This window comes from Anguilla rostrata, chromosome 9 (genome assembly GCF_018555375.3).
Source record: "Anguilla rostrata isolate EN2019 chromosome 9, ASM1855537v3, whole genome shotgun sequence".
Lineage (NCBI taxonomy): Eukaryota > Metazoa > Chordata > Actinopteri > Anguilliformes > Anguillidae > Anguilla > Anguilla rostrata.
In genome coordinates, this window is record NC_057941.1 from 30,486,098 (window position 1) to 30,513,858 (window position 27,761).

Below are 27,761 nucleotides of genomic sequence, written 5' to 3' on the forward strand. Positions count from 1 at the left end.
TAAGATATAACTGACACCAGCATGATGGTTGCTATTGTTTTCTAAACGTACTGTGTACTAACTTTCATGCCAGTATTCCAATTTTCAGAAACCAGGACTTGCAGGACTTCTCCCGAAATACTTTAGCTACTCATGGGAAATTGTTGCTGTGGTTGCATGTCTGGGCTACTAGCCTATAGGTTATATAGGCTATAGGCTAGGCTTGACTGTAGCTTGTCTTAGATGTTCTTTAGATATCAGTAGGCTATCTAAAGAACATCTAAGGTCATATAACGAAAGTAGCCAGATATAAACTGCACAAATATTTACATTGCATTGTATGACATCGATGAAACTGTACTCTGTTAACTGGACCTTATTGAGGAGCAAAAGTTGATACAACGGTATTAAAAAATATAAATGCGCGTGCGCGCTCGCGCGCTCATTGAGGGGGTAGAAAAGGGCTGACCGGAGTCACTTACCGGTCTAGCGCACGAGGGGCGTCTAAGCAATGACAGCACGACTGCGACATCTCTGGAACAAAGCGGCGGCAAGATTTATATACAGCGATGTGCACTTGTCTTGCGCTCAGTTGCATACCTTTTGGTTGTGGTGCTTTATTTATAAATGGTTTTAACTGACCACGAAACAGCGACTGAAGCCAGTGAGAGGGACACAGTGTCTGATAGACGTGGAACTGCTAACCCACCCTCAAATTGAGCTATAGCTAACTGTAGCAACGGTGACAAAGGTAAGAGCATTTGCTATTGAGCGCTCACTTTCATTTGTGTGTTTTAAAAAAATATTTTATCAGCCATATTGACGTTTTATATGATTGAGTTGTTTCCGTTGATCACTGAAATAACTTTTATTTTAAACGTACTACAAATTTCCCCCTGCCCTTGTTATTTGATGTTATTTAGACCATTTATGATTTTTTCACGTTGTGAGATCCCATTTCAATCCGTCTTGTATGAAAGGGCTGTCTGTGGTACTGTCAGTATTCCTGCAGGATGGACAGAGATGCTTTTTAGGCTAACGTGAGAGGATAATATCATGTGTAATATCATGTGTTTTTACTGCCGTATTGGAACTGTTTTTCCTGAATTACTGAACAATTTGGATAATAATTACTTATCGCAGAAATGGGTGAAGATAAATCCGCACCACATTTTCTTCGCTCATCATCACGCATTTCTGTAAATTGTGTATTTGTAACAATTCTAGTCTCACTGCTATTGTGAGCTACTCTTTTGATGGGAAAAATCTAGCGGATGTTCTCTGCGTCTGTTCTTACTAGAATTTGGGCACGAATTGATATGGATGGACGTTCATATAGTGAGTTGAAATTATTTGAAAATGCGGTCAGATTCTATATCCGACATTGGGTAACATTTCTTTCAAATGCTAATGGTTTTTCTGAAGTTGGAATAAAAAATAATAAATTAAAAAATAATAAAATAAAATAATAGGCTAAAAACTATAAGTTTCACCTTCCTTTCAACATTTAAGTATATAGCTTAAGTGCATTCAAACTGACATTTTGGGGGCTGGTGATGGTGACGTTGTCCAAAATGCAACCCTTCTTTACATTTACTTAAGATTCAGATTTCCAGTGCATGGTCAAGACATTGGCCATAAATCACAGTCTTTGTTGTACAGTTCACAATGACACACTGAGAGCTGATTATGAGGGACTGCTTTGTACATTTGTACATTTAAAATGATACGTGGACATTATTCTTCTAATACGATTTTGGATGATTTTTGGAATTTGGGCAAGATTTAGGCTATTTGTAGTTGACATGTTTTCTGTTTCTCAGAGACAGGTTTTGGTTAAAGGCTGTGGCGCGATTTGAATGACTGATTTGTGGTTAGGGTGTTTCTTGATTGAAAATATTGACGGACATAGACAGTTTGCCATCTTAGCTCACCAAACTCTAGCACTAATCTGTTTTCAGATGATGAGTTGATTAATAATTTCAGGATGTGGTTGGATTTGTTTTGTCATTCACAAGGAAATAATAACAACAAGAACAGTAATAATAATAATAACAATAATAATAATAGTAATAATATGCTCTTTGTATACAAAACTAGTACAGGCCTTCAAAGCCCTTTCTGATAAAATGTAACAATAAAAATGTACTTTGCACCACAGAAAGGTGTTTTTCCATGGTGTAAAAGCTTAAAATAGATTGCTTTGTGACTTTACTCAGTGCTGAGACATGATAAGAGGTTTATTAACGTTGTTGTAATGTGACTAGTTTCATTCTCGATTTATTTTCCAGTAGAACTAATTCACTTTTTAAATTGTAATATTTATAATATTTAACCTAAAACTGGTAGTAGAACAGCTGGTTTGTTTAAAAATAAAAAAGTTGTATTGATTTAGTTGTAAATGTTTTGAGATGTGGTTTAAACCCAAATTCAATTTTTTTTTATTTCAGGTATTCTGTATACTTCATTTTATCCTCTGTGGGTCACTTATGGGCTACATCCTTCCGGATAGCATACAATATTCTATTTCACAAAATGTCTGAACTTGTGCCAGAGAACCTGGATTGCCTCCGTAAATCCAAAGCAATTGAGCTGTGTGGATTGGCAAGCTATTTTATTTTACACTCATAAATTGTGAAACAGAAGTGGATGAACAAAAGGACATTTAGTCCCTCTTGGGAGAAATTACATTCATTTTTTTTCTTTTTGAGGCTGGGTGCTGGAATAGAGTGTGTACACCATAGGCAAGCAGTTAAGCAGCACATTACAAGCATGATGAAATGGTAAATGGTAAATGACCACAGATATCTCCCGAATGAAAGAGACTTTTACGCTGTGGGGCAGTGCAGTACGAGCACGATGGGACATGTCCAGTTTTATTAGCATTGTAGAAACAAAGAATATTTTCCCTCTGGCTTTAGCCTTGCAGAACCAATTGTCTCATTTGTAGCTTTGGTCACAAAACCAGAATCTTTCTCCTGAAACACCTGAGACTGTGTTGACCTGAGTAAGGAATAATGCAAAGATCGGCACGATTTCCCAGCTTCATAGCTGCCCAAAAGACAAGAACATTGTACAATCCACTGATGCTGTGCCAAGACATACTGCATAGAAGGCAGGGATTTACCGTAGGTTGATTTGTTTTATTGTCCTGTGTTATGATTTTATTGTGACCAAAAAGTATGGTAGAGAGTTTGTTAAAAACTCAGAAATTATGATTTTATATGTTCTTTTTTACCCTCTGTATTTCTTGTGTCAAAAATGATATCTTTGAGATGATATATTTTTGGGTTATTAATGTTGTTTCTACATGTGTTTTGAATTGGAGAATGCTGCAAATGGACAAAACAATCTATCATTTTCTTTATATTTCTTGTCGCAATGGTAATCTTTTAGAACAACGCTGAAAGTTTTGAATCCTGTTTCTGAATTATATATTTCCCTAAATTGTTTATATTCATTCTTTACTACAGGAGAAAGGGTCACAATCAGGTGACATTCTTATTTGGTGTGGGGGGTTATGACATTTTTGTTACATTACATTACATTTATTTAGCAGACGTTTTTATCCAAAGCGACGTACAGAAGTGCATGTCATTTGCTTTGTCGTGGACTAAAAACATATATTAATATGATGCGTTTTCACTGGAGCACTTCATTTAATTGATTTGGTTTTGTGAGTTATTTATTCCTTAAAGTAGTTCCTCACCCTTCTTAGGCTACTATCACTGATGCAGTTGTGACATTACTAATATAAGACCTTCTTTTTAATTTGAGTTATATATGTGGACCTTATAGTACTGTATTTTTATGCCTTATAAGTAGTATATTCCATACAACATATTACTTAAACTGAGTAGTGCCCCCAATCGCGGTTGTACAGAGAAAGAGAAGAAGTCATGTGAGGAAGCTTCATTTTTTGAATGGTGGTTCCAGTTTTAATGCCTGTGGTTAATGGCATCCTGACAGATGTCTGCAGCTGTTCAGGAAAAAAATTGGCGATCATGAGTCAGTGGGCATCGTGTGGAGGTGGGGATTGTACGCTCAGTTTTAACTTAGGTGCTATGTTTGTTATATGAAGGCTTGATCCATAAAATAAAAAAAAGTTTTTTCCATAACGAAGATAGCTTAAGATTGTTAGGGAAACGTTTGCCTAGTGTACTGGTCTTCCAATGTCTAGATGTGACTGCTACTGGGATTGTTTCAGTGAAATTAAGTAGGCTTAAATGATGTGGAATCTGGTCAAATACAATAATGTATTTGGCCTAAATGAAGCCAGGTTGGTCTGACAGAATCTATGTCCTGTTGACCGAGTTTAGTCTTGTACTGTGCTTTGCTGACATGTATTTTTTATTCCTGTTAGAGCGTAGACATGGACTGCAGCCGTGCCATTGGTGATAATATAGTAAAGGTCTGTATTTAAAAGGAACAACACTGTTTTTGCTTCTCAGAAATGGGCAGCCTAGACAGTGCTGTCCTGTCATGCAAATGTGATGCCTTCAGAAGCTAGAAACCAAGGCTGGTTTTGCACCTCTTTTCGAAATGCTTTGTCAGCAATGGATTCAATTCACTAGTTTGGAGAAGGAATTTATTTACAATTACAGATACATTTGCTACACTCATTTAAAAGACCAAGATTGATTTTTGCTTAAAAGGGTGTTGTAAAATGAAACTATTTCAGAGATTTTTATATTTATTTATTTATTTATTTATTTATTTATTTATTTATTTATTTATTACATGTGTGGTGTTAAAAAATGTAAAAAGTTTAGAATCTGGGTGCAATTCCAGCTTTTTGCAGTTCTGCAGTTTTCTGGAGAGTGGTTGGGGATGTTTATTTCTAAAATAATTTTAAATAAATGTGGAATATTTTTTTTTAATGTAATTTTTAAATTAATACCAATTGTGAATTTGTAATGTGCTCAGATGTAATCATTTTTGTATGAGTATGTATAGGACAAGAGTTATTTTTCTGGGAGAAGTTAATACAGGAGATGAATTTTGAGTGAGAAAAAATGTGCTCCATATGTCAAGGACTGTTTAAATAGAACAGGGCACTAATACCTAGATCCGCTGTATATTGAGTGATGTAGAATTACAGAGGATTTAGGCTACGGTTCTATTTGTCTGATTGGTTGGAGGGATCCAGATATGGTCTTAAGCTATAACAGTAAGTCTAGGAATTGCAGTATTTCTCAGATTGGATTGAACAAAATGGACAGTTGTATTCTTTGAAAAGGAATATTTAAAAAATTGCGGTCTTTTAGCCAATGTGAAATCAGTTATAGCGTAGGAACAAATATGGAAGGTATGAGAATAAATGGTGTGCTCTGATATGAATTGGTAATATTATTTTTAAAGGTTAATCATTCATTAGTCTGACCCGCATCCATTCAAGAATTAACAAGTTACTTTGTGAAATGTCAATTATTTATGATGATGCAGGCTTTGCTTTGCTATGGATAGCAGGAATGAAAGTTTTTGGTAATTAAAAAAAAAAAACTATAAGTCATTTGAAAGAAATAACTTGGGAATATGTTGAACTTTTCTGAACACATTTCAGTCAGTTGGATACTATTTTAAAGAGTAAGTCAACACAGGTCAGAAAACTGTTGCAGCACTGTTGCAGCACTCTCTATGGGTTAAAATTTTCAGTCTGTTTACACAGCTGGCCACACCCATTCAGTGATGTCATCACAGGTATTTTGCCTCAGCTGTCAATGGAAGAATAACTGCTTTCACATCATTGATTTAGGTAATCTAGTTGAAAATTTGAACCCATAGTGAGTGCTGCAACAGCAGTTTTCTGCACTGAACCGACTCTCGATGACACATTGCACAATTTTTTGTGTAAATGTTATGTAGAAAAACAACGTGTCTAACACTAATAAGCTCAAATGTACTGCATCATTTTCCAGAGAGTTGCTGTGAAATCAAGAAAACTAAAATGAAAGTATTCAATTCCCCCAGTGAAAGTCAATTAGATAATTGGTTTCAGTCTTGATTACATCACAATTACAGTGACACGGGTGAGTCAGAGATAGAACCTGAGACTGGATAATGGCTTGTGATTAAATATTTACTAGCCCAGCGGTCACAGCGAGGGGGGGGGGGGGGGGGTCGGGCGCTCACTTCTCCACCGGACCCTGGAGCTGTGGACCCTCTTAATCGGGAGATGACCCATGGGGGTTGCATTTACAGATGCGCCTAGGCTAGTGGATGAAAAAATATGCATTCAGAATTTTTAATATTCATGCTGTACAATCAGCGGTGAAACTCTTACACACTGAGTGCAGTAAGCCCTAGCCATTCTTTTCTCTTTTTTTCACTGTTTGCTTATATGGATTGATAGTGCCGCCATATAATACACAGTTCGGAAGCCAGCTTAACTTTCCTGTTCCTGCTGTCCCAGTTTACATGCAAGCTAATGCTCTGATAACACCCCAAATATGGCAATACTCTGATTATTGAAATGGTCACTCAAATGCCATTATCTGATCATCTTTATCAGCGTAAGATCACGATCGGCATATTCAAAACCCGATTAAGACACCTGGATCTTTGTCTTTTGATACATGGACTCTTACTCTGATTTCTTTCAGCTTTTTGAGACTGCTCTTGTCAGGTGAAAAGTCACAGACCCCAGATGAAAGGAAGCATGGTAGCCAGGTACACCATTTGAGCTTACGCCGATTATGGAAAGCATCATGCAAGCGCGGCTATTTTAGTAATCGCATTACTTATATCCATGTGTAAGCAATGATCTAAACACTGGCATAAGCTGATTATTCCCAATAATCTGGGAATTGGTGCGCATGTAAATGTAGACATTGCCAAAATTTCCTCCTCAAACTACAGCACAGCAAGGAACCTACTCCTCTCTCCTCCTTTCCATTAACTCGTTCAAGTTTACCCTTTAATACAATACATTTTCAATAAATTTAAAACAATACATTTTCAGAATTAAGGTTTCAGCTTCCACACTAGGCATGAAACTTTAGTTATTGTAGATAGCCATTGAATAATTTGTAAAAACCAATAACCAAGACATATCTACAATATTATCTAGGCAGCAAGCTACAAGATAATTAACTGTCCTTTGCTGTATGTATAGATAGTGCCCAAAAATTAAACACCAACATAAAGGTACTTAATTGGGTACTGGGTGAACATGTGTCCAGTTTGGTTTTTATACACTGTGGCATAAGAGCCCACCAGTATCTGGAATTCTGCAGAGCAGGTAGAGTATGCATGCTTTGTTTATTGCACACGGCAGTAAATATAATGATGGAGGTATTGAGTGTGGAGATGGAGGCCGCTGTCTTCAACTGCTAATAGACTAAAGTCTAACTGATTAAGCCCAGTAGTACACCTGCGGGTGCTAGCATTTCACATGTAATAAAAAAAGCAGTTTCCCTAAAAAAAGTTTTATGATGCTCCCTGTCTCAGATGTGTTTTACATAATTCTGTAAAGTGAAGTAATGGCCATCTTTGTCATACAGACAAGAAACAATCTGAAGGAGTTATTGAGTAACTGGCACATAGCACTGAAGCGATAACGGATAACGCACCGAAGCCATGGCATGTGCTAAATCAATGTCTTGCACAGTGCCAGGTCTATAGCTGTGAAACAAATGATAAAATGTTGCACAATAGATAGCAGGTGAATTATGATGGACAAAGCTTCATTAAGATGTGCGCAGAAAAATAGGTTTTTTGAGGGAACGATGCAAGTCAGGGAATGGTAGGCAGAAGCTTTTTAGTGACATGCGCTGATCTTGACTAGGCTTACTGGGCATCCATCCTCCTTTTCAAACACATTGCTTTTTTTCGGGACCAATAATATCTGTCCTGGTGGGATTTCTAAATTCCTAAAAACTTCCAGTTAGGTTTTGCCCATTTCCTAGACCATATATGAATGAACAGATAGCCTAGTTATGTTCATAATGCCAGCTCATCTTCTTTTTTTGAAATCCAATGGACACCCTAATCTAGATGTCATTTTGATGTTGGACATATTGGCTGTCTGCATAACAGCCCGCCTGCTGTACACTTTTCCATCTGAGGGGATGATATTGCTCATGAGTGTTGACATCAAATTTAATGTTACTAGCTATGGATCTTGCACATGGCATGTTGCATCCAATTTTGCAGTAGAGACACAACCTTTATTTGCTGAAGCTGTGTTGAGAAGCTTAACTATTACATAAAATGTGGTACTTGGCCTCTGAAATATCTGAATAGCCAACGTGGCAGGGGAAACCACCCATTTCATGTGAGTAAACTTTACAGTTGCGGGGAGGCGACGTGTTCAGCTCGTTTATTAATATACAGTGAAGTAGCTATGTGGACATATGTATATTCTTTTAGTAGTTCATGCTTGTTCTGTGGCAGATGGTTGTTAGCAATGGTTGCCTCAGACTTGATAACTTCACTCCCAAACTTGTGGGGTGTTGTGTCTCTCTGGAATATGCCTGGCTGTCCCGTGCTGGCAAACTGCTGACTTTCACTGCAGACGCGGACCAGACGAGTCGCTCCCTGGAGCGCTGGTGAATTAATTAATCTCTTTTAAAGCAGTACCCAGCTATCAGGGTACTGCAGTTGTTTCTGACGGGCTATTCATCCCCACGGCCTCCGCACATATCTGGGGGAGAGCCACTTCATCTCACCGACTTAAACCTCAAACTGCTGGGAAAAATCTGATTAGAGTCTCACAGCTCCACAGTGGCTGAGGGTCTCCATTACTCCAGATTAAACATCTCTCTCCTTCTCTTTCTTTCTTTCTCTTTACCTTTCTCTTCTTCTCCATCAAAGGCAGCAAGTTGGGGACATGTTGGTACAGCACTGATTCAGAAGAACGAGATTTGTAAAATTATTATTATTATTATTATTATAACAACATCAGTATTACATTTGGGATATTATCCTGTGAACCCCTTGTGGTGTCTTCTTATTTCGTTGAATAAGAAACTGACAAATTACTCTCTTTTGTGACCTTTATTGTCACAACTCGTAAGATGTCAGTGGAACAGCGTGGCGCAGCTTCTCCTGGCTGATGGGCATTTCCCAAACACATTAAAGCATGTGTCCTGGGCATTTATACATGAGCTAATGCCCAGTCACCTGTAGGACCACATCCTTCTCACCAACTACTGGGCAACGACCGATGTCATTACTGATGACAACCGATGTTGTGATGTTAAATTTTTACAAGTGTATTCCACTTTGTTCCCTACAGTATACTTCTGATGATAAGCTTGCCCAGGATAAGTACTGATCAGGGATTCCCCTGGTTTCATCTGCTATGGTTTCAGCAGGTGAATGGTGATGCTGTTTGATCCTTCTATTCCTGAGTTTTACTTTTTTTGTGCTTTTTGTCCAAGGGTATGATGTAAGTAGATGTAATATGCCCACGCTGAATGACACTCAAAAGCTTTTTTTTTTTCAAATAAGTATAAGAATTTGAAAGCATAATAATTCTGAAACATTAAAAAAAACAATCCATTGGAGGGAGTGAGAGTGCAATCTCCGACTGGATGTTTCATATGAAAATGATGAGATATATATTTTTTTTAATATATATATATATATATATACAGCATTTTGAGTGGACGGGTCGGCCCTGTGAGGGGGTCTGTGTCAGCTGCTGCTTCTTTTCACTCTTTCACAGCTGAGCTGTGTGGTCTTCGCCTTCGAGGGGTACAGGTCATGCAAGAAACCTGCGCCTGTCTGATCACCCAGAAAAGCCATTCAGGGGATAGTCCTGTTGGCTAAAATCTACTTTTCCTGGGTGCCAGTCATGGGCTGCCATGCTTGTCACGGTCATCACTGGCACAGTCAGAATTTAATACGAACCCAAGGAAACTGTCACTGCAGTGAACTGAAGTCCACTGCTTTTGGAGGAGGACCACTCAGCATCACCTTCATAAACCATCTCTGTAATTACTTTCGCCATGTTTTAATTACATGTGCAACTAAAATCAGAATTTCGCTGACTGCTTTAATATGAAACAGAATTTCGCCACCTTGCTTAATTGAAGGAGTGTTACATTTCGTTGAACAAAGAGTGTGGCTGAGACCACCAACTGGGAATTTGATGGCCCGGCGAGAATAAATGATTTATTTCATATTTAAAGAGTCGATGAATAATGCATTTCATGATGAAAGGTTGAATTAATTATTCATTTTATTTTAAATCATGAAGCAAGTCAATAAGCGATAATTATTTATAGGTCAAATAGTTTGGTGCTGCATTTAATTGTATTTGATTTATCATTTTTAAAATGTAGTTATTTATTTAGTCATTGAGTTTTGACCAGCTTTGACCTCCAGTAAGGTGTTTCATTGGTCTCTCTTTGGTCAGGGCATTACCTAAAATCTGAATCTGTCTGCCCGTGTTCTGTTTGTGCAGGTTTATGTGCTATAACTTTCAGAAGAATAGAGCCAGTTAAGTGTATGCTGGTGAGGATTCAGAGTGGTACTGGCCCAAGTGCAAATTATGTGAATGGAAATGCTGTTCAGGGCAATTACCTGCTGCCACCTGATCAGCTGAAGCCAAGTGTTTCCTGCTGTGCTTGTAGTTCTGTAAAGTCCTCTTCTGGTTGCTAACTCAATTCTGAAAACCCAAAGTCGACCTTGCAGCAGCCATAAAACAGGTAAGAAAATGAATTCACCTGTGACATTTGGCATGCGGGAGTGCTTGTCCTTGGGATCACTTAGCATAAATCAGTTGAATGCACTCCAACCGTATGCGAAACAGGCCTAATCGAGTCAGTGCCGAAATGGTTGAGTTAAAGGGACCTCAGTGCACCTCATTATTACACCGATATCACATCATACAAAAGCTAGCAGACGTTAGTTTGCTCGATTTCAACGCTAAGTTACGGAATGTTGTTTTGCTTTGCTTCTTCTCGATTTTGCCGTGAAACAAAATCGAAGAAGAAGAAAAAACCGGAAACCGTACTACTATGTGGACTTGCAAAAGTCTTTGTTTCTAATGTTAGACATTTATAATGAAATAACTAATCAAAAAATGAAGGGCGACATTCATTAGAAGGACAATATCAGTCATGAGAAGCAGAAGTGTTATAAAGTGTAATTTGTAAAAGGTTTTTACAAAAAGACAATGAACTGGATAATAGTATGATGCTATTTGCTATACGCTTTTTTGTCTACTGCCTATTTTTAAATCAGCTTCCATGAACTTTGTATAGACTTTTTTGATGGTTAATTCAAAACCCACACTGCCTCATTCATTTTGTAATTACCTTCCATCCAGTTCTGGAATTCTGACTCATTGATTTTACGGGTGAATATAATCATCTTATCGCTTGATTCCGGAAACACCGATCAGCAGAGTAAGATAAGAATTAAATAGTTTAAATAGAGTTTGGACCAGGCATCCGATCATGAGCTAGAGATTTGTTGAGACAGAGCAGTATTATAGACCAGTGTAATCTGAAATAAGATTAACATATGCCTGTTTGTGCTGCCCTGTCCAGCGTACATACATGTGCCTTTCTGGAGCTTCGCACATGCACTTGGGGGGTGGGCTGCGCATGATGTACTTGCAAGGCTGGTCACAGAAAGACCTCCCAGCATGCTCTGCTCCCCTGGTTGCTTGGAGATAAGACATTTGCCTCTGTTTGGAAAAGGGGCACAGATGCATATGACATGCACTCATGCACTGCTGCTAATCGTTTGGAGCAATTTTTATGTCTGATTATTTTTGGTAACGCTTCATAGTCACATCTTTCCATATGGCCAACCTGAGGACTTCAGCTGCTGGTCGCCTTCTGCAGCAGTTCTGAGCTAGTTCCTTATTATGCTACTTCCTTGGGTGTCTTTTTTACGGTTGTTCTTTCAGTGGTGTCGTTACACTTCATTATTTGTTTGAAGGTTTACTTTACTGTGAGAAACCGAGCACTTCTTCTAAAGCTGATATCTGAGTATATGAGCTGATAATCTGATATATACTACTTTTTTGTTGTTGAAATATTAGCTTTGATAGGAAAAACAAACAGCATTTTCATTGAGATGCTAACAATGTTACCATTTAAATGAGTCTATTCTGCCCGCACCTGCACGCCTGCACTTCCCAGCCGATCCATGACAATTCATTCTACCACTTTGGGAGCCGAAGAAAATCCGTCTTGTTCCTTGTCCTGTGGGGACGGGGGTAAGTAGGACACCGGGGTCCCCTTACTCCCGCCAGAGCTGCGGTGTCCCGCGCGTCCCCTGCATTCGTCCTCCCCTGCTAGCGGTGTTCGGCTGGTCCTCCGCAGCGGGAACAGAGTCTCCTCAGCTGGCTGGAAGAAGTCAGAGTGTGAGGTCGCTTGGAGACGCCAGCCCTCGCTCTCGAGCGACTGGGACTGATCTCCCGGTAACGCCGGCGACGGCGGAGGTGTCGGATGAACCAGAAACACCGGGCCGCAACTTTACCCCGCGGTGCGGGGTGGACCGCCTGCCCCATGAGGGCTCGCTTATCCCATCAAAGCCCTGCGGCGGTTATTGTGATGCAGATGGGGAGCGCGGTGATGGCGGCTTGGGCTCGTTCCCAGGGCCCCGCTCTGATCAACCGTTCCTGGGTCACACAATCGCCCTCTTATGTGGAGGTCTGTCCATCCACACCCCTGTCCCTGCACGCCACCATACTGACCTCAGATCAGTTAATGTCAACTGACTAAGAAATCTTTGGGAACAAGTGTCTTTCTTTTCACACAAAGAAGACGGCATTGTTTGTTTATACATGAGTTACTACTGGGTATCTTGAGTCAGGTTTTACAAGTGCTGGATTATGAATTATTTCACAGGGTAATTTGAATGGTACCTTCCCTTTTGGTACCTTTTTCTCTCAAATTGGAATGCTCAATAACGGTCCTGTTACAGCCGCTGTTGTCACTTCAGGAGGGCGGAAGCACACCATGTCACCGCCGCTTATTTTCACATCATGATTACTTAAATGAAAAAATCCCATTCACAGGTCAAAATAAATGTCATTAAAATTAACAGTGTTTGACTAAAACCCCTGAAGAACATTTTCGCCTACTGTTGACATGCCATATCACCACCAGTATGCCGTTCACTTTTGAGAGTGGTGTGCCATGAGATTCTGTACATTTAGAAAATATGCTGCGGTAGGAAAATGGTTGGGAAACGCTGCTCTGTGTGCAGCTCTACAGATGAGCCGCATGTGCCTGATCAACCAGTGGGGGTCGCTGTTTGCTGGGTGGCTGAAACGCTCTCACCCTGGGCAATGAGAGAGCCAATTTTGCGTCTTCCAGTGGGGCTACTGGCCACAGTTCAAAGAAGTCAGAAATCAAATGTGAATTAGGCGCTACGAAATGTCTTCAAAATTAGCTAGTATTTGATTGTGTGTTCTTACATGTAACGTCCTACAGATGACATCTATTTCACTGCATAATTCTTGAAGGGGGGCTGAGCATCTTTAAAAGAGGGAACTGCGACTCCTTGGTCAGGCATCCAGCTGAGGTGCTAAATTAGTGTTCCCCCAACACTCGTCCTGGTGAGTCGCAGGGTCTTTCACCTTAATGCCACTGCCTGAAAAAACCAGCTGAGGTGATATCGCTGTGTGACAAAAGTCACAGAATATTTGTTGGGGGGGCTGGGGATCCCTTAACCCATCCTTAGTGCAGTGGTCTGCCCCACAGGGTGGAATTACATCCTGAGCCCCATAGGGCGATGTACAGTCTGTAGTATCACCAAGAGAGGAGTGGTGGTGAAACAGAGTTCTTGGAGATATTAGTATGATCTGTTGTTAGCAAGCAAGGTAGGTAGTTCTGCCACTTTATCACAGGTAAAGTAGTGCTTACTTTCTTACCTGTAGTCCATTCTGGTTTTCTTTCACTACTGGTTACAGTTGTTTCCCCTGTTTCATTGCTCTTCCGATGCAAAGCATTCTAAGTCACATTGATGATGCTGGCATTATTAATTAAAACAGTGCCGTCTATACTGAAGTTCCCTCTCCCCATGCTCTCTCTCTTGCACACACACACACACACACACACACACACACTATCTCTCTTTCTGTCTCTGTATCTCTCTCACTCTTGCACACACACTCTCTCTCTCACACACACACGCATACACACACACTCTCTCTCTCTCATCCCTCTCCGTACTCACTGAAATTAGAAGACCCGTTTCTCTGACACAGCCCAGTGTGATGGGGTGAAGGGGGTGGGCAAAAGCCTGTTTCAGGTGCTGACAGGTAGATTGAAATCTGCGCCCATGCTGAAACACTACCCCAGCATCGTAACACGACACCTGATCTCTTGGGCAGGAGAGCTCGCGCACTAAAATCCTGGTGAGATTTGGGAGATGAAATGCTAACAGTGTGGGTACTGTGAGGCAGACTGGGGCACTGCCATTTGCCCTTACTGTTGACTCACAAATAAATGCAAGTGTTCATTTTTTTTCCGTCGCCAACATAGATCATTTTATTTGCAAATCAACGTCAACGGAAAATGTTGGTTGCATCCATCAAAAAACAAATGTCTGAACAATTTGTTCCTAAGTGTGGTTCTGAGCTTCAGTATAGCCAGAAGGTTTGTGGTTTGAATCCCAGGGCAGCAGATTGTATGCTTGAGTAAGGTACTTGACCTGAAAACACTTAATAAATAAATTAAATGGATAATATACGAAATGTTATATATATTGATTATTTTAAGTCTTATTTCTGTATTGTTTTAAAATTCCAATAACTTCCCGGGTATATCTCTGACCCAGGCTGTCAGGCTCCGGGGTTGAACTCAAAGGCAGACTCGCAAATTCAGGGAAAAACTTGGTAGTTTGTCAAACCAAGGTACAACAGAATAAGCGGACAGTCTCGTACACCACACTCCAGGCAAGGTCCAAATTCCAAAGGCAGTCAGAAACATTCCAGGCAGGCAAAGACACACTACAGGAACAGAGGCAAGAACGGCAATACAGGCAAGAATTCAAAAACTGAAGCAACAGTAATCCGAGGGGTCAGGCTAAATGCACACGCGGCGAATACAGGCAAAAAGTCAAAAAACCGGGAAGCAGTTACTAGAAGTAGCATAAGGCTTGAACGGCACAAAGTTAACTAAGGCACGATCTGGCACAGGTTAATAGAGCTAACAGAATATATAGCTAAAGAAACTGAGTAGAAGATGAGTAGCAGGTGGGGGCGGCAGCAGAGGCTTGATGGAATAATGCGGTTGAGGCTTGATTGAATAATACAGCTGAGGCAGACAGGCAGGACTGGGGGCGGAGCGTGGGTGGGAACCAGGAACCTGAAACAAAGGCAAACACCATGCGCTCACACACACTCATGCATACATACAAAAAACAAATAAAATTAATTAATTAATTAATTAATTAATTAAAAAACAGGAAAACAGAACGGCAGACCTCCTGACAGTACCCCCCCCCCCCCCCCCGATGGACACCTCCTGGTGTCTCCGCATGAGGACGCTGGTGGTGGAAATCCCGGATAAGAGAACGGTCCAGGATGTTACGGGTAGGAACCCAGCTTCTCTCCTCCGGATCTTAACCCTCCCAATCCACAAGGTACTGGGAACCACGCCCCCGGCGGCGAACATCCAACAGTCGCCTGACAGTATAGGCGGGCGTGCCATCGATGAGCCGTGGGGGGGGTGGAACTGGGGCAGGGGGCGCGTGAGGATCTTGACGTAAGGGCTTAATCTGGGAGACGTGGAAGGAAGGGTGAACATGGCGAAGGGAACTAGGCAGCTTGAGGCGGACTACAGAAAGGTTGATGACCCGGGAGATAAGGTAAGGACCGATAAAACGGGGTGCTAGTTTACGGGAGCCCTCCCTCAGCGGAAGGTCCCTGGTAGACAACCATAGCCTCTGCCCACATCGGTAACGGGGAGCCGTGGTCCTATGCCGGTCTGCTGCCCTCCTCACCCGTTCACCGGACTGGAGCAAGGCCGCCCGAGCTTGCCTCCAGGTACGCCGACACCGCTGGACGAACGCCTGGACAGATGGGACACTGGAACAGAGGGGGTTGGTAACCAAGGCAACATTGGAACGGGGACAGACCAGTGGAGGCCACAGGAAGGGAGTTGTGAGCATACTCTGCCCAGGCCAAATTCTGACTCCAGGAGGATGGGTTATGGGAGGCCAGGCAGCGCAGCATGCGCTCCAGGTCTTGATTGGACCGCTCCGTCTGGCCATTGGTTTGGGGGTGATAACCAGAGGATAGGCTGACGGATGCTCCAATGAGTCTGCAAAACTCCTTCCAAAAGTTAGAAATAAACTGAGGACCTCTGTCAGAAACAATGTCTGTAGGCAAGCCGTGAATTCTGAAGACGTGAATGACCACAAGTTCGGCTGTCTCTTTAGCAGATGGGAGTTTGACCAGAGGAATGAAGTGAACAGACTTAGAAAAACGATCACAGTGAGGATGGTGGTGTTACCATTGGAGGGGGGAAGACCAGTCACGAAGTCCAGGGCTAGGTGGGACCATGGACGTCTAGGCACCGGCAGGGGTAGAAGCAGCCCAGCGGGGGGGTGGTTGGAGGACTTATTACGGGCACAGACCTGGCAGGCAGCTACGAAGTGCTTAATCTCCTCCACCATAGCCGGCCACCAGAACTGCTGTCGAATGAAGGCCAGTGTTCTTCTAGCACCTGGGTGGCAGGTCAGCTGGGAAGAGTGCCCCCACTGGAGAACCTGAGAACGTACAGATCTGGGGACAAACAACAAGTTGGCCGGAACGTTATTAGGAGAGGGCTCCTTCTGCTGGGCATTGCGCACCGCGCTCTCAACGTCCCACCCCATTGCGGCCACTAAACAGTTAGCTGGTAAGATGGTCTACTGCTTGGGGCTCTCCTCAGGGGTGCAGAACTGGCGGGAGAGGGCATCGGGCTTGGTGTTCTTGGAGCCTGGTCTGTAAGACAGTGTGAAATTAAAGCGGGCAAAAAACAAGGCCCAGCGAGCCTGACGCGAGTTGAGGCGTTTTGCTCTCCTTATGTACTCGAAGTTCTTGTGATCAGTCCAGACCAGAAATGGAACCTCGGTTCCCTCCAACCAGTGACGCCACTCCTCTAGGGTCTCCAATGCTATAGTTCTGTTCAGAGGGAGTGAGACGGTGAGAAAAGAAAGCACAGGGGTGAAGCTTGTTATCAAGGCTTGAGCGTTGTGACAACACCGCCCCCACTCTCACATCGGAGGCGTCCACCTCCACAATGAACTGATGGGTGGGGTCTGCGGGGGTCAGAATAGGTGCTATAGTAAAGCGCCTCTTGAGCTCGTTAAAGGCCTGATTGGCGATGTCTGTCCAGTGGAACTTCATAGCCGTAGAAGTGAGGGCACTAAGGGGAGCAGCGACCTTACTGTAATCACGCACGAATCTCCCGTAAAAATTAGCAAAGCCCTGAAACATCTGGAGGTCCTTACGAGTCTTGGGGATGGGCCATTCCGACACCGCCTTGACCTTACCGCCGTCCATCTGGACGCCTCCGGCAGAGACGATGAACCCCAGGAAGGAGACTGACTCATGGTGGAAGGCACACTTCTCAGCCCTTACAAACAGCTGGTTCTCCAACAGCCGTTGTAGCACCCGCCGGATGTGCTGCACGTGCTCCTGGACGGACTTGGAGAAAATCAGAATATCATCAATACACACAAAAACAAAGCGATTTACCATATCTCGTAGGATGTCGTTGACCAGAGCTTGGAACACGGCAGGGGCGTTGGTAAGGCCAAACGGCATGACCAGGTACTCGTAGTGTCCGGTAGGAGTGTTAAAAGCGGTCTTCCACTCATCTCCCTCTCTAATACGGACCAGATGGTAGGCGCTGCGGAGATCCAGCTTGGTAAAAACAGTCGCCCCCTGCAGGAGCTCAAAGGCAGATGACATGAGGGGGTAACGGGTAACGATTCTTTATGGTAATCTCATTGAGACCCCGGTAATCAATGCACGGTCGGAGGGAGCCATCCTTCTTTCCCACAAATAAAAACCCCGCACCAGCAGGGGAGGAGGAGGGGCGAATAATCCCAGCAGCCAGAGACTCACCGGTGTACTTGTTCATGGCCTCGACCTCTGGGGGAGACAGCGAGTAGAGACGGCCCCGGGGCGGAGAAGTACCAGGCAGCAGGTCGATGGAGCAATCGTACGGGCGGTGTGGAGGCAGCGAGGTGGCTCGGGACTGAAAACTGTCCGTAGATCCAGATATTCGGGAGGAACCGAAAACAGGTCAGGGTACTCCTCCTGAGGCGCTGGGGGAGAGGGCAGGAAGCACTGGGCAGAACGGAGACAGTGGGTGTGACAAATGGGACTCCATCCCATAACAGAATTCTGTCCAGTTAATGTGCGGGTTGTGTTTAACCAACCAGGGGTGGCCCAACACCACAGGAACCTGGGGTGAGTCTAACAGGTGCAGAACGATCTCTTCGCCATGGTTGCCAGAAAGGAGAAGACTCACCGGGGCTGTGACGTGGGTAATGGTGGCTAACCTTTGTCCGTTCAGGGCACTGGCCATCAAGGGAGTACGGAGGGTGGCGACAGGCAGTGCCCACTGGGCGGCCAGGGAAGCATCGATGAAGCTCTCGTCCGCGCCAGAATCAATCAGAACAGAGAGGGGGCTCTGCTGCCCCCCCCCACGAGAGAGTGGCAGGTAACAGGGTCCGTAGGGCTGGGGAGTTCAGGACAGAGGTGACGCTCACCAGTAATCCCCGTTCTACTGGCGAGCGTAATCTTTTAACGCGCAGGTGGCGATGAAGTGTCCAGTCCGGCCACAGTAAAAGCAAAGCCTCTCGTTCATCCTCCTCTGCCTCTCTGCCGGGGTCAGATGAGTGTGGTCAACCTGCACGGGCTCCGAATCACGCAGGGGAGTGGACCTAGAGACCGAAGAGACATGTGAACGTAATTCTGAAGACGACCACAAGGGGGGGGGGGAACCTCACGGTTCTCTCCAGGCGACGTTGGGTTAGCCGATTGTCCACACGGATCGCCAAGTCCACCAGGTCATCAAAGCCGGAGGGGAGCTCACGGGTAACGATCTCGTCCTTGATGTAATCGGCTAGCCCATTAAGGAAGGCATCGTAATGAGCAGTCCCGCCCCATTCGCTAGTGGTGGCGAGAGTGCGGAAGTCAACCGCGTAATCAGAAACAGACCGGTGTCCCTGGCGTATCTGGAGCATCTGGCGACCAGCCTCTCTCCCATGCACGGAGCGGTCGAACACCTTGCGCATCTCCTCAGCAAACGAACTGTAATTATTGCAGAAGTTAGCACTGGCCTCCCATACCGCAGTTCCCCACTCCCTGGCCCGACCCGACAGCAGGGTGATCACGTACGCGACCTTTGCGCGTTCCGTAGGAAAGACGGAGGGTTGTTGATCAAAGATGAGGGTGCACTGAATCAGAAATGACCAGCATGTACCTGGTTCACCAGCATAGCGCTCCAGGGGCGACAGGCGAGGTTCCCGGGCTGGGAGGGCAGGCGGACCCAGATCGGGGAGGGTCGGTGGTGGTGACGGGGCGCTGGCTGGTGACTACTGGAGCCGCTGTAGTTGAGCGGTGACCTCCGTCATAATATGGGCGAAGGAATCCAGCGCCTGCTTTACCGTCTCCAGCTGGTGCTGATGTTCACCCAGCAGGGCTCTCTGCTGTCCCAGGGCTGATTGCAGCTGACCAAGGTCCGCTGAGTCCATGTTGGCCAGATCGTACTGTCAGGCTCCGGGGTTGAACTCAAAGGCAGACTCGCAAATTCAGGGAAAAACTTGGTAGTTTGTCAAACCAAGGTGCAACAGAATAAGCGGACAGTCTCGTACACCACACTCCAGACAAGGTCCAAATTCCAAAGGCAGTCAGAAACATTCCAGGCAGGCAAAGACACACTACAGGAACAGAGGCAAGAACGGCAATACAGGCAAGAATTCAAAAACTGAAGCAACAGTAATCCGAGGGGTCAGGCTAAATGCACACGCGGCGAATACAGGCAAAAAGTCAAAAAACTGGGAAGCAGTTACTAGAAGTAGCATAAGACTTGAACGGCACAAAGTTAACAAAGGCACGATCTGGCACAGGTTAATAGAGCTAACAGAATATATAGCTAAAGAAACTGAGTAGAAGATGAGTAGCAGGTGGGGGCAGCGGCAGAGGCTTGATGGAATAATGCGGTTGAGGCTCGATTGAATAATACGGCTGAGGCAGACAGGCAGGACCGGGGGCGGAGCGTGGGTGGGAACCAGGAACCTGAAACAAAGGCAAACACCATGCGCTCACACACACTCATGCATACATACAAAAAACTAAAATAAAAATAAAAAATAAAAAACAGGAAAACAGAACGGAAACTCAGGCAGACGTCCTGACACAGGCTAGCAGTTTCAAATGTGGTAATAGGTAAACAGAACACAAGGGGTAAAAAGTTACATTTATAAATGTGTGACCTGTATATTAAGGAAAAATTGGCAAAGACTTCACATTACCATCCCATGCATAATAATAATAAATATGACCCTATATGACATCTGACTACAATTATAAAACTTAGAAACCTGGCCACAGACATTAGAGAATTTAACTGAATTTAACATGCCAAGCGTTGGCCTCCAGTGTAATTTAAGCACTGTACCTTTGCTGTTGCTGTTGGTTTCTAAATAAATAAATGATATATACCAGATGACTGGAAGGAATCTAACAGTGTACTTTATTACAGTAGCACTGTAACAAGGAAGTATATCCACCGAGACACAAGAAAGGGACTATGGATAGCAAACTCAGAGAGTCTGCATGGGATGCTGGGAACAATTAACCTTGAACAAGTTTACGAGGAACACATAGTTCAGAGTGAAGAATTTATTATCAGGAGTATGAAGTTCAGATTGTAAAAGTTATGCAATGCAGACATGCAGACACAGATGAAAAGAGGAGGTAAATTAAAATAAATCACATCTGAACTACCAAGTACAATAGATCTGAACAGACGTAACAGTAGGCTATACCAATCGAATACAGATTGATGTGCATCTCACACCAATCAGGGCTTTGACCAGGATCCGGAAATCTTTATTAAATGCCCACTATACCACATAATCAGTGACACCAAACGATTCCTCCTGAACTGAGCTTTCCAAAAATACCCAGCATGACAATGCCGTATGAAAGTCTGATGGGGAACACAGTAAACGGGGAGAAAATGCCAAAACTGCGGTCATGGTAACTCAGCCATAAAGGCTCCATTACCCCTAAACAGTTAGCAATTGACATAAAGCACAGAAAGGACCTCATAAAAGCATATAATTTGGTACGTACATTGAGTGATCCGAATATATCCTAGAAGGGGTGCCCCCAAAACTCTTAAACAGAAAGTGAGCTATTGAAGAAATTCAAAATGGCCACCTAAACAGTTAGCAATTGACATAAGGCACAGATAGGACCTCATAAAAGCATATAATTTGGTACGTACCTTTATGGACACTATTGCCAGAGGCTGCCAAAGTTTGTAGAGAACTCCTAAAGTGTGGCTGCAAAACTGAGCCCCTCAGTTCTCGAGTGTCGATGCCGGGATGCTGGGTTTGCACAGCATTATGCCAGTGTGCTGGAACATGTGAATTGGCACACATGTGAGTCACTACTAGATTATGTCCCTCAAGTGAGATCTTATACTGCATGTTAGAAGCTTTTTTCATTTGTTATTACCTGATGACAAATGTTAGCAACCTTGAGATTGAAATGAGTCCACTTGGGTGCATCATAGGTCAATTGCTAACTGTATAGGCGGCCATTTTGAATTTCTTCAATAGCTCACTTCCTGTTTAAGAGTTTTTGGGGGCACCCCTTCTAGGATATATTCGGATCACTCAATGTACGTACCAAATTATATACTTTTATGAGGTCCTTTCTGTGCCTTATGTCAATTGCTAACTGTATAGGCGGCCATTTTGAATTTCTTCACTAGCTCACTTCCTGTTTAAATGTTTTTGGGCACCCCATCTAGGATGTCTTAGGGTCACCCAGGGGATATGTGTGCCAAATTTCATGCTTTTATTAAGTCCTTTAGGTACCTTTTGTGTCAACTGCAAAACTTTAAAACACTGGCATGTTTGGATAGATACGAGCTCTTTAATATCAGTGGCTATTTAGATAAGAGTTTAGTAGTCATGGCTAGAGAAAGAAATGATTTATTGACACTAAAGCGATAATATAAAAGAACATAATCATATTTCTGATGGTTTATTGACGAAAAAGCAATAATATAATATAATGTAATATGAGCTCATGTCGCTGTCTTGTATTTTGATCAATCAGTCATTTAATTAAGGAACGAAGTGTCTCCAGATAGAATTTTCTCTAATCTCCTGAAGGGCTCTATGCGATAGGGCTCAATGTTTGGTTTATATCTCTGGGAACAGACTTTTATATTTACCATTCCTAACAGACTGCATGGTACGAGTGGGTGTGGGGATCAACTTGCTCGGCAATTGGTGATTTGAAAATATTGGGAGATGTATGAGGGCATTTTTCAAGCCTATTAGCAAACATGTTTGTTCTTCAATCACCATTGGGAGTGAGAATATGTCATTCCCAACTTCTGTTTTGCTGAAGAACCCCCAAAATCAATCTAAAGGCCTGAGTTTCACCCTGGTGTCAACATAAGCATGTTCTTCCTCCAGCTGTGAGTGATCATTGAGGTTTTAAGGAAAGATTCAGTCAAAACTATGCTTTTATAGTCTGCAGACAAGGATACCCTCAACAAGATGTGTTATAATTTTCTACTTTATTATTATTACTCCTATTACTCCTGATTATTCCTGATGACGACGCTGGGAAGAACAATCCTGTCTACTATGAGAAGTGTATGTACACAGGCATTTATGCGGGGTGTCATTATTGTTGTGATATGAAAATGAATTGTGTGTGTGTGTGTGTGTGCACTGGGGTACGTTCGAACCTTGCCAAAAGTTTGTGTGTGAACGTCATGGTTCTTTTAAAAGTCTTAAAAGACAATGTCGGCAGCTGTTTCTGAGTTTCCTTGACTCCCATGGCTCATTTTGAAGTCTTTATCTGTCTTGGTGAAGTGCATGATGGGAATTGCATTAAAAAGCCAAATCGGAAAAAAGACTGGTTTAGCACAAAGCATCGAACAAACAGGCAAACTGTAAATACAAGAAAAACATAATTAATCCAGCAACAACAAATATAACCTGATTTTCTGTCTTTTAGAGACAAATTAAGTTTTTCTTGGACAAATCTTTGCAAAACTAAATTTTCAAGCCTTATTTAGTATTATACAAGGTCTCCTTTCTATTGTTTTTTATTTTTTATTTATTTAACCTTTATTTAACCAGGTAAAAGTGATTGAGAACAAATTCTCATTTACAACACTGACCTGGCCAAGAAGGCATGTGTCATTCAAAACAATATTGTGCCTTCCTCTCAACAGTCCCTCCCCCCCTCACTTTTTTATCTCTCCGGGATGCACTGACCCTCACCCCCCCTTCTCCTCTCGGTCCCAGGCGAGCTGTGGAGGATGTCTCAGAAGAAGGCCTTCCTGGTTCTGCTGGCAGTGAGCAGTGTGGGCCTCCTCCTGCACCATGGAGGCCACTTCTTCTGGTGAGAACCTATGATCCCACAGCATGGACCGGGGAGCAGTGTGCCGTAGCAGTCAAGGAGCCCAGCTAAATACTCAATATACATCACTACATTTAGCAGACGCTCTTATCCAGAGCAACTTGCACAACTTTCTACATAGAATTTACATTGCATCCATTTATACAACTGGATATATACTGAAGCAATGCAGGTTAAGTACCTTGCTCAAGGGTACAACGACAGTGTCCTTCCTGGGAATTGAACCTGTGACCTTTAGGTTAAAAGACCAGCTTATACTACACTGCCATCCCCTAAAGTTTTTACAAGGGGGCACTCGGATTTGAACCGGGGACCTCTTGATCTGCAGTCAAATGCTCTGCCACTGAGCTATACCCCCTCCTGTTGTTTTGTTCCTGAATCCCAGCAGACGTTGAAGCATTTTTTGGCATAATACAAGTGTCTTGGATGACAAAAACACAGTTGCACTGAAAATATTTTCAAAAATATTATTTCTTTAATTTTTTATCAAATGTAGTGTACATTTTGGCACAGTAGCATATGTGGTTCTTTAGGACCAGAGACTCAAATGAGGATAGGAGGATATGCAAAGAATATTAGCTATGCAAGTCAAGTCTGGTTAAGGGCATCTGCAAAGCAAATAACTGACTGTACTGTTGGATGTGAAACTCCAGACTGCAGAGTTAGCCATGCACACTGAAAAAATGTTTCATTTGTTAAACTTGAACCCAAACCTAAAATATTTTACTTTAATTTGTTAGACCTGTATTTATATAAGTAAATTTTCAGGTTTACCCAACGAAGAATTTTTAGTGCAGGTCCTCTTGGTTGATGCCTAATTCAGGGGGAGAACTTAAAATATTTTTAAAACTGGTGTCTCTGCTGCAGGACTATGAAGGGCTTCCGCCTGGACTGCCCCTTGCTGCTCTCGCACCCGTCCCCCACGCTGAAGCCCAAGCACACCAGCATCGCCTTCCTCAAGACGCACAAGACGGCCAGCAGCACCGTGCAGAACCTGCTCTTCCGCTTCGCCGAGCGCCACAACCTGACCGTGGCCCTGCCCTACCAGAACTGCGAGCACCAGTTCTGCTACCCGCGCCCCTTCAGCGCCCGCTTCGTGCACCCGCACACCGTGCCCCCCCGCATCATCACCAGCCACATGCGCCTCAACGTCTCCGAGCTCCGCCGCCTGATGCCCAACGACACCGTCTACGTCACCATCCTGCGCGAGCCCGCCTCCATGTTCGAGTCCCTCTTCAGCTACTACAACCAGCACTGCCAGAGCTTCGGCCGCGTCCCCAACGGCTCCCTGGAGGCCTTCCTGGCCGACCCTGGCCGCTACTACCGCCCGGAGGAGAAGGACTCCATGTACGCCCACAACACGCTGACCTTCGACCTGGGCGGGGACAAGGACCGGCCGGCCTCGGACGTGGACTACGCCAGCGGCTTCATCGCGGGGATGGAGCGCGTGTTCTCGCTGGTGATGATCGCCGAGTACTTCGACGAGTCGCTGGTGCTGCTGCGCCACCTGCTGTCCTGGGACCTGGAGGACGTGCTGTACGTGAAGCTCAACATGCGCGTGTCGGGCTCCAAGCAGAACCTGAGCGCGGGGCTGCCGGCGCGCGTGCGCGGCTGGAACGCGCTGGACGCGCGGCTCTACGACCACTTCAACGCCTCGCTGTGGCGGCGGCTGGACGCGCTGGGGCCCGGCTGCGTGGCCAGGGAGGTGGGCCTGCTGCGGGCCGCGCGGGACAGGGCGGTGCGCGGCTGTTTCGGGGGCCAGTTCCCCCAGCGCCGCCCCGCCGCCCAGATCAAAAACAAAGAGCTGCGGCCCTGGCAGCCCAGCTCCAAGGTGGACATCGTGGGGTACGACCTGCCGCCCAACGCCTCGCGCCCCGCGCCGGGGGCCGGCGGGACGTCCCAGGACCTCTGCCTGAAGCTCATCATGACGGAGGTGCAGTACAGCAGTTTCCTGCTCCGATCCCAGTCCCTGCGCTACCGCAAGAACTACGCCCTGCGCTTTCCCCCGCCCGTCCGCTCCACCAAACTGCGGCGCCCCTCACCTCCACCGCCCACCCGAAACAGCTCCACCGTCCCCCGCTCACCCACTGCTCCCGCTCCTGCCGTCACTCTGAAGCCAGCCACCAGCAACAAGCCCCGCCCTTCACCCAAGCCCCCGTCTTAGGCCTGGCTCCGCCCCCCGCTCAGCCTTGTGGGAAGCTTGTCGCCCCTGAACACTATGACAGGCCATTCAGGGGCACTGTGTCCCATTCTCTTGTTGGCTGGTCACTCCAAAAACTCTAGTGGCAGAGTGCTGTGGTACTGTCTCAGCACATTGCTGCTGCCTCAGCTCTCTGACGCCACAGCGGGCACCGAAGCTTTGCTCACCACCGGTGACATATCCCAGCATTCCCTGTACTGCTCTCCCCTCTTAGTGTATGTGACAAAGGCCACTCAGGGAGCTACTAACCCAGTGAAATATGTACTTGTCTTAGCCACTGTCAAATTCAGAGGCAGAATGTAGTGTGTAGTACTACAGTACTGCATCTGTATCAACAAGCAGCCTCACTAGATCCACTGCATTACCAAGGTAACATTACAGGACTCCTGTGATGAGGCAGAGGTCATCGACAGCAGGTGGCAGCTAATGGAACTCTGGGGCTAGCTGTGGAGCTAGCTGTGCGGCCCGTGTTCCAAAGTAATCCGTAACTGCACTTCATCTAGGGGCGGGAGACAGAGGCTTGATGAATCTTCGGAATGGGTGGAGCTAACATCTGTTATCAGTGTTTCCGACCAATCATGGTGTTTTGCTGTGGGGAACTAGAGACCTTTCATTTCTGTGGTTCTGTAGCTTGGTGGCCTCATGTTGTCTTTGGCATTCAGGAAGCCTCAACCACCCCCCCATCTCACGTCGCTATAAAACAGCTGACCTTATTGCTGGAGTGAAAATACATATACAAATAATCAATTAAAGAGTATGATTTACATTTGAAGAAGGATCTCCACATATTCTCATGAGGCCACCAATTGCTAATCTGTGTATGGTCCAGCGCTGCCATGACCCAGCAGCTGTCTGAGCAGAATCAATGAGAAATGAAAATCGATTGTAAGACATGGCTGTCTACCAAAAAAAGCAGCTGATAATTAACTGTATTCTTTTTAACACATTCCATTTCTTTATTTTTCTGAATCTTGAAAAATGCTGAGGGTCACAAAAAAAGAATGCCATGAAAGAATTTATTGTCATCTGTTGTCTGATGTTCAGGAGATGTATTTAGGATGTGCCCTGAAGTGTACGTTGTACTTACCCACCGCACATGGTTGAAATGATCAAGGTAATACTGTCTGCGTTATTTATTTTAGTTTTTATTACGAAAAAAGAAGGAAATCCGCAATAACATCACTGTCCTGATACTGGGAAAACTTTGTGTGTGAAAAGGTACCTTCCAATGCACTAATGGTGCGGCAAGAGGCTTTAACCATTTAAGCCACATGTGACGTGTTGGGTACTGTAGCAGGATTTATTTATTCCACAATACCTTTTCATACGTTGTATACACCATATAAAAGCTGTATTTGGACGCAAGCATCCAGTTAAAAAGAACACATTCTGATCTGTGCGTTATGATTTGAAACATCATTGCAGTAGACAATCAAAGCAAGAGGACCCTTGAAACACGTATGTTGGTGTATGTTCAGCTACTTTTCACATTGACTAAGTTGGCTCAGTTATGATTACAGGCCACATTTACCTACCTCTGGAAGGAGCCTGTTTTTCATTATATTTGCATGTGTTGGTAAAGAACATTCACATGCTGAATCAACTTCAGAATCAACAAGGAGTTCCACAAAAAGACTGCTCTTGTAAAACGTGAGTAAAATGAAAGAAAGGAAAATACCTTGAAAGTAATAAGAGGCTATATAATAAAGAGGGACATGTACTGTACAGCTCAACTGTGAATTTGGGAGCCACTTTGGCCATTTTTATTAATCTGGGTAGAATGGGGGGTTTTTTTGAACAGCATAGATTTTTTTTTTCATTAAGTTGTCCAATGTAACAGAATTTTACCAAGAAGAAATAAAAATGTGCTTTTGAAACCTTGTGTTGGTTTCTAGTTATTTGCACAATTTTAATGTCTCACTTTAAATATTCTTCATAAGCTGAAATATACAAGTCACTGTTGATGCTGAAGAGTTATTATTATTATTATGG

The 27,761-nt window shown here is 44.1% G+C and overlaps 1 protein-coding gene and 1 non-coding gene across 2 annotated transcripts; one reads left to right on the forward strand and one right to left on the reverse strand.

Annotated features, from left to right (window-relative positions):
- The first annotated feature begins 479 nt into the window (after positions 1–479).
- Positions 480–27,620, forward strand: LOC135263534 (galactose-3-O-sulfotransferase 3-like). The gene is made up of 3 exons (XM_064351677.1): positions 480–730; positions 23,455–23,551; positions 24,437–27,620. The coding sequence occupies exons 2-3, from the start codon at positions 23,469–23,471 to the stop codon at positions 25,731–25,733; spliced, it is 1,380 nt and encodes a 459-aa protein (XP_064207747.1). The 5' UTR covers positions 480–730; positions 23,455–23,468; the 3' UTR covers positions 25,734–27,620.
- Positions 23,856–23,927, reverse strand: trnac-gca (transfer RNA cysteine (anticodon GCA)). The gene has a single exon. It is a non-coding gene; the product is annotated as a tRNA-Cys (tRNA).
- Positions 27,621–27,761: the final 141 nt, after the last annotated feature.

Bases quoted from the DNA above. Each gene is read 5' to 3' on its own strand.
- LOC135263534 (XM_064351677.1), top strand. From the start codon at position 23,469: ATGTCTCAGAAGAAGGCCTTCCTGGTTCTGCTGGCAGTGAGCAGTGTG. The intron at 23,552-24,436 runs GTGAGAACCTAT...TCTCTGCTGCAG, and splicing joins CATGGAGGCCACTTCTTCTG to GACTATGAAGGGCTTCCGCC.